Genomic DNA, 11329 nt, shown 5'->3' with positions numbered 1-11329 from the left:
ATTCAGCCAGTGAAGCCTAACTCCCACGAGTCAGTTGCAATAATGATAATAAAAGTAAAAGGCTTTGAGCTTGAGAAGCGTCTGAGAGGTCGTGTTGAAGGAAGTCTAGCCAAAGATGGTCTGTGAAGGACAGGTGAGCCAGGTGTGAGCTTGTGTATGTGTGCGTGGCTTTTGACCCCGGTCGGGCTGTCCAATCGGAAAGCGCCGTGTTGGCTCTAGCCTCTTTCCCGACATGCTCAGGGCGCTGGCTCTCGGCCTGAGGAAAGATGGCGGCGCTGGTGACAGTTACCGGCAGCTTGCTCGTGCTGGCCATCGGCGGGGCCGGGGTGGCCGCCGAGCTGCCCAACCGACGATTCGAGTACAAGTACAGCTTCAAGGGGCCGCACCTGGTGCACGGCGACGGCAGTATCCCCTTTTGGATACACACGGGCAGTAAGTGGTCGCCGGCGGCAAGGGGTTTTTTTTTGTTTTCATTTATTATTTTATTCCTCTTTCCCCTCCCCCCGGGGGCGAAGGTGACCCTGCCGGCGGGAGCAGGTCGGCACCCGGTCCGGTGTCAGTCACTACCACCGCCGCCGCTTGCTGCACGCACGTCATTCACAGCTGTCCCTTCTCCATCTGCAGCAAGCTGTCAGCAGCTGGGGATGACAGTGGAGATGGGAGAAGGCTGTGAGAGAGACTCAGAGCGGGCAGGAATCTGTGCGCGTTACACCCACTTCAGAAGAGTACGAGCCACTTTGAATGAAAGAACTACAACGTATTTTGTCGCCCCTGCCCCTTTTTCTTTTATTGGAACGATTCCTTTACCCCTGTCTAAACTTGCACGGAGTTAATTACTAGTGTTACTTCTTTATGGTGGGCTGGAGCTCCAGTTTTGTGCATGCATGCGTGCTTTTGTATCCCTCGTTAAAATTTTTAAAACGTCTGCTCAGGTCCGTTATCCAGCGACTCGAGCGCATTTTTAAAGTATTTTCATATCTCTGCTGCCTCGCCAGATTTTTGACAGCATTGTTCGGGGTGTTTTCAAACGTCAAATCCTGCTGTGTAAGGATTGTGATGTACTGATTCTGGTGTGGAATTAAATCGGTATGGCATAAAAAATGTATGGTTAGTTTTTGAAACAAGTATGAAATTAAATTTAATTGAGACAATTATAAGCGAATGGTGAAGTTAATTAAATTATGGGATTCAGAAATGTATGTAGGAACACAGTTATCTTGTTTGCAGAAAGATTATACTTGCATTGGAAGCAGAACAGTGAAAGTCAATAAGAAGCTTAAATAGAAAGGTCTATGTTCTTGGAGTTTAGAAGAATAAGAATGTGTCGGATAATGTGTTTGGTTATTAGATTAGATTACATTACATTACAGTGTGGAAACAGGCCCTTCGGCCCAACAAGTCCACACCGACCCGCCGAAGCGTAACTCACCCATACCCCTACATTTACCCTTTACCTAACACTACAGGCAATTTAGCATGGCCAATTCACCTGACCTGCACATCTTTGGACTGTGGGAGGAAACCGGAGCACCTGGAGGAAACCCACGCAGACACAGGGAGAACGTGCAAATTGGGAACATGGTCACACTAGAATGGAAGGCGGTGGTTAAGTTTGCCTTTAAGCCCCCCCCAAAACCCTTGGAAAATTCCATCACACAAGTCCCAATTCCCCACACATTCATTTGAGACTTTGAATCCATGAGGACCTCTCCTCCAATTACAGATTCTATTTCTCCCAATCTTGCTAATCCTCCAGAGACTGTATCTTTAAAGCTGATCCTTTGAGCAATTTATTTTGGAAGGGGATACTCAAGGCAGTCTGTTATAGTGGGAGTCAACAAACTCTGGATGTATTCAAACATCAATGTGTATTGTTGATGACTTGCTATTGCAGGGGATGAGGGAAATTCATCCACCTGATGAAAAAAAATCCCAGCTTTCTACACGAGCTAGTTAATGACTTATGTCAAGAAGGTGAAAAACATGTTATAACTCTGTTTTAATCATCTAGACAGTGACAAAATAAATGAATGTTGTACGCTAGGTATTAAAAGGTGTGGTGTACTGAATATAAATTGACAGAAGTCTGAAATCGTCCAGTAAAATTGCATTTAATTTGTTAATTAAATTGTCTATGGAAACTTGATGCAAACGAGGCCATTGAGTACAGCCAGAACATAGACAAATAAGAAAATAGAGTTGCCAATATATTTAATCACATAGTGATGATACGACCAGAAATTTGAGTCAATGAGATTTTGATATCTTGATGCTTCTTTGTATTCCTTTCGGATGACAAGTCTGGATTTTCTGCTACACATATAGTGTGCACTCATGGATATTATTGGGTCTTAGTTGAAACTTTATTGCTGGAACAGCACAGCAGGTCAGGCAGCATCCAGGGAACAGGAGATTTGACGTTTCGGGCACAGGCCCTTCTTCAGGAATGAGCAGAGAGTGTTCAGCAGGAGAAGATATTCAAATAGGCATTTCTAATGTAAGGTCATTGGTCTAAAAAAACTCTTTCCTGTTAAGTATTTCCAATATTTTATTTTTGACTCAAATAGCCATCTAGGTTTCTGATGTTGGATTGCATGGGAGTATACTGGCAGATCAGGGATGGGAGATTTTGAATGAGATAGATCTTAACTTGCTGGAATAATAAATAGGTGAAAACCGATCAGGAGAGGAGCAAAACTGATTGCTGACTCAGCATTACCTGCTATCTGTCAAGTCTACCGCCAAATAATGGGAGCTGAAAATTACTCAGACGGAGCAGAGATAATAATGCAATTGAAAGAAGTCACTAATTACACAAGTAAACAGAAGTGAAGTGGGTAAGTGAAGTGTTGCAAAAATCCAACTCTACCTTCCTTTGGCAGTTACATGCAAAAAGAGAGAAACCTATAAAAACTTACTTGGAAAAGAGTTTTTGTAAGAGATTTAACATTATGATCATTCTGTGCTGGAGTAGAGGTGCTTACAATAAGAGAGGAGGCTTTACCTCTGGAACCCTTGCTGTCACTTTTGTTTCCTCCTCTTCCAGTAAGAAATGTGGCCACATTTCCTGAGTTTTCACATCATTCCCTACCTCTGTCTAAAGTACAAAGTTAAAAATCACACAACACCAGGCTATAGTCCAACAGGTTTAATTGGAAGCACACTAGCTTTCGGAGCGACGCTCCTTCAGGTGATTGTGGAGGGCTGGATCGTAACACAGAATTTATAGCAAAAATTTGCAGTGTGATGTAACTGAAATTATACATTGAAGAATTGATTGTCTGTTAAGCCTTTCATCTGTTAGAATACAGTAATTGTTTCACTTCTTTCATGTGAAAATCACAAAACCCTTTTTTTTTAAAGTTGCATTCTCGGGTTAGATGTTAACAATGGTGATAGCTAGACAATATGTTGAAGGTGTTGGCCCGCTGTGTTCTCTGTCTATGACCTGATGTTTAGATAAGAGTTTTGCATAAATTCATGCAGTTTTTGAGCTCTGAGTTCTACATGAATGTATGCAGTTTTTGAGCAAAGTGCAATGTAACTCTGCAAGTACAAAAAAATTCACCACATAAAATATGTGTGTGCATGTGGGTCTTTGTCTGTGTGTGTGTGTCTGTCCGGGGTGGGGGTTGTGAGAAAGTTTATGTGTGTAGTGAGAGCAGAGTGTCTTAAGTCTGTGAGGGGGTGCATGTGTGGGAGTGTGTGTGTCTATAAGGGTGTGTATGGGTGTCTGTGTGTCTACGTGTGTGTGTCTACGTGTGTGTGTCTACGTGTGTGTGTCTACGTGTGTGTGTCTACGTGTGTGTGCCTGTGTGTACGTAGTGCAATGGTGATCACCTGTACTGTGACATGAACCCACGGTCCTGGTTGAGGCCCTCCCTATGGGTACCGAACTTAGCTATCAGCCTCTGCTCGGCCACTTTCCTCTGCTGCCTATCCCGAAGTCCACCTTGGAGGATGGTCACCCGAAGGTCCGAGGCTGAATGTCCTGGACCACTGAAGTGTTCCCCAACTGGGAGGGAACCCTCCTGTCTGTTGATTGTTGTGCGGTGCCCATTCATCCGTTGTCGTAGCCTTTGCTCGGTTTCCCCAATGTACCATGCCTCCGGGCATACTTGCCTGCAACGTTGGCTGATTCACATGAGTACTTGCCATGTACAAGGTGGGAGGTGTTCCCACGTGTAATGGTGGTATCTATGTCCACAATCTGACACGTCTTGCAGCGTCCACCGTGACGGAGTTGTCCTGAGAGCCGAGCAGTTTGCTACGAACAATGATCTGTTTGAGGTTTGGCGGTTGTTTAAAGGCAAGTAGTGGAGGTATGGGGAAGGTCTTGGTGAGGTGCTCATCCTCATTGATAATGTGTTGCAGGTCACGAAGAACATGGCGTAATTTTTCAGCCCCTGGGAAGTACTGAACAATGAAGGGTACCCTGTCAGTTGCAGCCCGGAATTCAGAAGCAAGTTCTTCAGAGTGGTGAGAATGTGAAACTCACTATCACATGGAAGTGAATTGTTTTGATGTATCTGAGGGGAAACATAGAAAATGTTAGTTGACTATAAAAGGTGTAGAAGCACACTTAAGAGGGAGTTCAGAAGAGGAAAAAGAGGGTATGAGATGGATCTGACCAGTAAGGTTAAAGATAACCCCAAGAGGTTCTATAGCGACATTAAATATAAAAGGGTGGCGAGGGAGAGAATAGGTCCCCTTAAAGATCAGCATGGCCATCTATGTGTGGAGCCACAGGAGATGGGGAGAATACTTCTCCTCAGAATCATGAATGCGAAGGAAATAAAGGAAACAAGTGGGATGTTTTGGACCACATGCATATTACTAGAGAGGAGGAATTTACAACCTTAAATCACATTAAGGTGGATAAATTCCCTGGGCCTGATTAAGTCCATTTTTGGAGGTAAGCAAAGAAATTGCAGAGGCCCTTGCACAAATTTTTGCTTCAGCTGGAGAAGTTCTGGAATTCTGGAGAATGGCTAATGTTATTCCATTATTTAAGAAAGGAAGCAAACAAAAGCCAGAGCACTACAGGCCAGTGAACCTTACATCAATGGTCGGCAAGTTATTGGAGAGGATACTGAGGGATAGGATCAACCAACATTTGGATAGTCAAGGACTGATTAGGGATAGTCAGCATGGATTTGTGAGTGAAACGTCATGTCTGACAAATCTTTTTGAAGAGCTAAGCAAGAGGATAGATAAGGGTAGAGCAGTGGATGTTGTCCAGATAGACTTTAGTAAGATCTTTTACAAGGTCCTACTTGGTAGGCGAGTTATGAAGGTTAGGTCACATGGGATCCAGGGAGAGCTAGCTAATTATCGACCATAGAACATTACAACGCAGTACAGGCCCTTCGGCCCTCAATGTTGTGCCGAGCTGTGAAACCAATGACATTGGTAGGACTAGAAAGGAGATTCTGATGAAAGATTTTGAACAGTTTACAGCTAAATTGAAAAGCAGAACCTCCAAGGTAATAATCTCTGGACTTGTAGATAGAATGGCTTTCAGTTAATGAGGCACTATACCCGTACAGGGGTAGAAAGGAGCTATTCTAATGCAATGGACTTTACTTGAACCATGTGGGTTTGGTACAGGGGAAATGTAGGTTTTACAAGGCATACAGATCCCTGTGATGACTGTTCTAGTTCATCAGTGGGATCACTGCCGGCACCTTGAAAGAATTCCCGGAGTCTCATTCGTCTGATGAACTCCTCTGTGTCTGCTGCCTGAACCAACGGGTCCATTTTGGTGGTGGGGCTAAAGTAGTGTTTCAGTCCTGAGTTCTGTTGAGGAGATTAACAATGGGAAAGATTTCTACTTTGTAAAGGGGCCCAAGTATCATGTGGCTGCAGCAACTTTACACAGGATACCAGAATTAAATTCTTTGGAGGGCTGTAGAGTTGAAGAAGATTGCAAAGATACATATGAATGTGGAGAAGAGCAGAGTTCGGTCACTCTATCCCTTGAGTCAGTACACTATTCAATAAAATCATGGTAATGGCCTAAGTGCTGGAAAGTTAGATTAGAATAGTTAGGTGGTTGTTTTTGACATGTGCAGACTCAGTAGGCCAAAGGGTCTTTTTCCGTGTTGTCAATTTTATATGACTCTAACCCTTAACCTCTGAGCTGTTCTTATAGTCACAGCTAGTCCAATTTACATTTGATCAATGGTACCCTTAGGCAGTGGTTGCAGCCGTGGTAAATCTATGGAATATTAGGGGAGGTAGTTACACTATTTTTTTATTGAAGATGGCTATGTCTGATTTTTCTGTGCAAGATATGCATCAGTGTCCATGTCTATTACCACAAGCTGGGCAGCCATAGGTTCGCACCTTCCTTTGGCCTCACAATGAAGGGAGGGGTCATTGAAGTATCTGAAAATTGGTGTGTGTAGGACATTGTTTGGATTTCCTGTAGTTGAGATGACTCCACAACAACTTGTGTTTGTGCCAGCTATGACTTCTGCCATTGGAGATCTTTTTCCATCCAATCTCCAATTACAAGACTCTTTATTACCACATTCTACATTAAAGCTTGATGTCAATAGAAGCATTCAGATTTGGAATTCAAGTCTTTTTGCTTATTGGCCTGTAGTTGAAATGAGGTGGTGGCATTTGGTGAATCTGGCAGAAGTCAAATGATTCAGTATTTGACTATTTTCACTGTTGACTATTTTGGTTCAATTTTTTTAATTGATCTGTTCAGATGTACTATGATATCCTCCAGAATATATGGACTTGAACCCAGGTTTTTTAGCCCACAGGTATTGACATTGCTACTGTACCACAAGATCCATACTGTTTTGTTTTATATTTTTGATTGTAATGAGGTTGTTTCATGGTAGTTATCTTAATTTCATCATTCAACGGGGGTGACCATTACCAAAACCAGTATTTATTACCATCATTAATTGCAAAGGTGTAGTGAGTCTTTGTTTTATTAAACTGAGATTGTTAGATCATTTCAGAATTTAATTAAGTGACAACTATGTTAACATGGGCTTGAAGCAGCATATGGCAAGATCAAGAAAGGACTCCATTTTTATTCTCTAAAGGACATTGGTAAACATATGATTATCATTACTGTTAATAGTTTTTATTTAAGTAATTGAATTTAAATTCCTTAACTGCCATTGTACAATTTAAAATCTTGTGCTTGTGGGTAGTTGGCATTTATCTTAATGTGATGTGTGGAAATAAATTGTGCTCAGCAAATATGGAAGACTTTTTTTTGTTGAAAGACTACTCATCTTCCCTAGATTTTTGACAGCCAACTGACATTGTGTTTCTGGTACTAATCCACAAATGACTGAGTTTAGTATTTTTACTTGCACAGCTTAGTAGGATTGAAATTTGAACCTCTGGTTTCTTAGTCCAATGTCCAATATTGTGATCACTACCTTTGCCCATCAGACGTCACTATGGATCAAGCATTAAAACTGCGAGGAGTCTGTCATTATTAGTTTGGAGTGTTTATTTTAAATCCATAAAAATTTCACCCTTGCTACAAGACATTGACTGTAACTTTACCTTTTAGACAAGAATGTTAATCAAATCTGGCTATCTTAAACTAGGCATTGTGTAAGCTGTTTTATACAAGTTATTATTTTATAAGTAAATTGATGCAAGTGCTGAATTAGCATGATAGCATGCTGACTATTCAATGATTTCACACACTGCTGTCTTCCCATGCTGCAAGTGGCCTTTTTTTCCATATAACCCTGAGTTTGCACATAAGATTCACAATTAAACTGTTGTTCAATTTGCTTGTCTTCAATATTTATTTTACAACTTATTTTTAAACCACCAAGTCCAACTTTCCCTTGGTTTGTTTACAGTGCAGTACTGTGGTAATCTGTGATTTTGGCCTTGACTTTTGATCTATACAAGGCATTTAAGAGAGCATTGGATGACTTTTTTTTGTTCAAATAATTTGCAAGAGAATGAGGAAAAAGCAGGAAATTGGCACTAGATAAAGATGCTCATTTAACAAGTGGGACCTGGCCGAATGGCCCCCTATACCATACCAAACACTGACTATGTGAAATTGTCGCTGTCATTAAATTCTCAGCTGGCTGCCAAAAACCAGATGCATGGCTATGTTAAGGAATTAATAATATGGTTTTGATTACCAACCTGATTGAAACTGCACAAATGAAAATCCAGCACAAACTCAGTACTGAGGTTGCCAGTGTGGAAACAATAGATTAGATTCCCTACAGTGTGGAAACAGGCCATTTGGCCCAACAAGTGCAAACCGACCCTCCAAAGAGTAACCCACCCAGATCCATTGCCCTTTTGACTAATGCACCTAACACCGTGGGCAATTTAGCATGGCCACTCCACCTGACCTGCACATCTTTGGATTGTGGGAGGAAACTGGACCACCCAGTGGAAACCCACGTAGACACAGAATGTGCAAACTCCACACATACTTTTGGTGGATAATGCAGAAAACTCTTTTCGCTTGAAATGTGTTTTTTCTTATTCGTGAAGATTAGTTTATGGCAGTAATTCCTCGCGTTATCACCCAGGAACGCAAATTTATACAGTGAGGTATGTAACTTGCCAACATACCAACAAATACAAAAAAATCATGACATAGGAATACTTGCTTTTCTATATACTATGCCTCAGTCCGTAGTTGATTTAAATCTAAAGGTCTGGAGTGCAATGTAGAATTCCTTTGGAGATTTCATTTTGAAATAGTAATGTGTGACTATTCCTAGCAACTCTTAAACTCTAATTTTCCAATGTTTTTATTGTCATCCAATAATTTTTGAATTGAGTAGATTAGATTAGATTACTTAGTGTGGAAACAGGCCCTTCGGCCCAACGAGTCCACTCCGACCTGCCGAAGCGCAACCCATCCAGACCCATTCCCGTATATTTACCTCTTCATTTAACACTAGGGGCAATTTAGCATGGCCAATTCACCTAACCTGCACATTTGTGTTGTGGGAGAAAACCGGAGCACCCGGAGGAAACCCACGCAGACACGGGGAGAATGTGCAAGCTCCACACAGTCAGTCACCTGAGGCGGAAATTGAACCCGGGTCTCTGGTGCTGCGAGGCAAATGTGACTCGCATTCACAGTGTAGAAATTTAGTGGTTGAAATGTATAACTTTGAATTAACTCTGTTCAACTGTGCATCATAACATGTCAAGAGATTATTTTGCAAAGAATTGACGATCATGCTTTATTCTCCAGTCTTCACAAATCATTTTGCCTGTTTAACCTGAAAAAGAATTCGGTTATCAATTCTTAATTTTTAACTTTTTTGAGATTGTGCTACTTGTTACAATAACTGTAACAGTTCAACTGTGCCTAATCTGATAAAATTGAATAGCAAGTTTGCTGAAGTTTGTGTGAAAAACTTTATGCAGGTACAATGGCAGTAATGTTAATTTTCGAGCAGAAGCAGCTTGATTATATCTGGATGTTTCAAGTCTTGTTGTGAAAACTCCATTTGCTACTCGAAGACCTGAACACATTTTTACAATTGAGAAATATGTTCCTTCTCAACTGTGTTGGTTTATGAGAAGAAAAACACTAGCTGTTGTGTAGCCAACTAACAAGTCATTGAGATGTACTAATCTGAATTGGTATTTATTGACTTGGTATTGGTAGGTTTGTATATGTTATACTCGGTAAGAATATGACATTCTTGCAAATTTTCTTGCACTTGTCAGAACAATTTACAAAAATTGAAGTGGAGAACCGGCATTTATTCTGTACAAGAAGAGACTGCTGATTGGTGGCAAATGGATTCTACCAATCAGTACCTTGCTTTTGTACAGTATAAATATTTGTTTACCCCTTTAGTTGGTGTTTTGCAAATTATCCTGATGAATCCAACGCACGAACTGTTGATAGTGCTTTTTTTTTTAAAACACTAATCCTGTTCTGTAACACCAAATGTTGATTAGAAAAATTAAGTCATTTAAATTTCAAAGACCTTTACGTGGGAGTAGTGGTATAATGGATGTATTCCAGCATCCATGATCTAGGCTTGTGTTCCAAAGAAATCCATTGAAATTCCACCATGGTAGTTTGAGATTTTGAATGCCTGAAAGTTATGTATTTGGCAAAAGTAAGCAACTGCAAAACAATATTTTACAAACAAACTGATTCACTGATTTTTTTTTTAACTGTCCTATATCTGACACACTAACACAAAATTTTCAGTTTAAAGTTCCCTTGTAAGCAACTGTTAGATATATAATACTATCTTTTATTCAGCCTACTTTATCACAATTGATATTTGGGTGCCTAGTGAGGTAAATCAACAATCTTGTGGTTTTCAAAGCAATAACTTGTCACTCATCAGGGCCAGACTCTGGAATAGGGATTATCATCCTCTGTTAAGGGATTTTCCATCTCACGGTGAGTTCATCTTGAACAGGAATACAATGTGCTTCTCGCGCAACACTTCTAAATCTACCACCTAAAAGGAATGGGGGTGTGGAATTTGTCTGTTCTCCCCATGTCTACTTGGGTTTCCTCTCACAGTCCAAAGATGTGCAGGTTAGGTGGATTGGTCATGCTAAATTGTCCTGAAGGCAAAAAATCCTGGAAATCACAGCGAGTCAGACTGTACCCATGGAAAGAGAGCAAATTAATGTTTTGAGTCCAGATGACTTGCTAAATTGTCCATAGTGGTAAAAACAATGACTGCAGATGCTGGAAACCAGATTCTGGATCAGTAGTGCTGGAAGAGCACAGCAATTCAGGCAGCATCCGAGGAGCTTCGAAATCGACGTTTCGGGCAAAAGCCCTTCATCAGGAATAAAGGCAGAGAGCCTGAAGCGTGGAGAGAGAAGCTAGAGGAGGGTGGGGGTGGCGATAGAGTAGCATAGAGTACAATAGGTCAGTGGGGGAGGAGATGAAGGTGATAGGTCAGGGAGGAGTGGATAGGTGAAAAAGGAGCTGGGCAGGTCGGACAAGTCCGGACAAGTCAAGGGGACAGTTTTGCTGGAGGTTAGAAACTATGATGAGGTGGGGGAAGGGGAAATGAGGAAGCTGTTGAAATCCACATTGATGCCCTGGGGTTGAAGTGTTCCGAGGCGGAAGATGAGGCGTTCTTCTTCCATGCGTCTGGTGGTGAGGGAGCGGCGGTGGAGGAGGCCCAGCACCTCCATATCCTCGGCAGAGTGGGAGGGGGAGTTGAAATGTTGAGCCACAGGACGGTTTGGTTGATTGGTGCGGGTGTCTCGGAGATCAGAGCGCTTCAGGGAACATCTCCGAGACACCCACACCAATCAACCAAATCGCCCAGTGGCACAACATTTCAACTCCCCCTCCCACTCCACC

The 11329-nt window shown here is 41.8% G+C and overlaps 1 protein-coding gene across 1 annotated transcript in view; it reads left to right on the top strand.

Moving 5' to 3' along the window:
- The first annotated feature begins 235 nt into the window (after positions 1 to 235).
- lman1 (lectin, mannose-binding, 1) overlaps positions 236 to 11329 on the top strand; it is a 66409-nt gene continuing 55315 nt past the window's right edge. The window contains exon 1 of the mRNA XM_043680460.1: positions 236 to 432. Within this exon, the coding sequence (XP_043536395.1) occupies positions 267 to 432 (166 nt within the window). The 5' untranslated portion in view covers positions 236 to 266. The remainder of the gene's footprint in view (positions 433 to 11329) is intronic.

This window comes from Chiloscyllium plagiosum, chromosome 1 (assembly GCF_004010195.1).
Source record: "Chiloscyllium plagiosum isolate BGI_BamShark_2017 chromosome 1, ASM401019v2, whole genome shotgun sequence".
Taxonomy (NCBI): domain Eukaryota; kingdom Metazoa; phylum Chordata; class Chondrichthyes; order Orectolobiformes; family Hemiscylliidae; genus Chiloscyllium; species Chiloscyllium plagiosum.
Note: the sequence above shows the minus strand (reverse complement) of the source record. Positions and strands in the feature narration are given on the sequence as shown.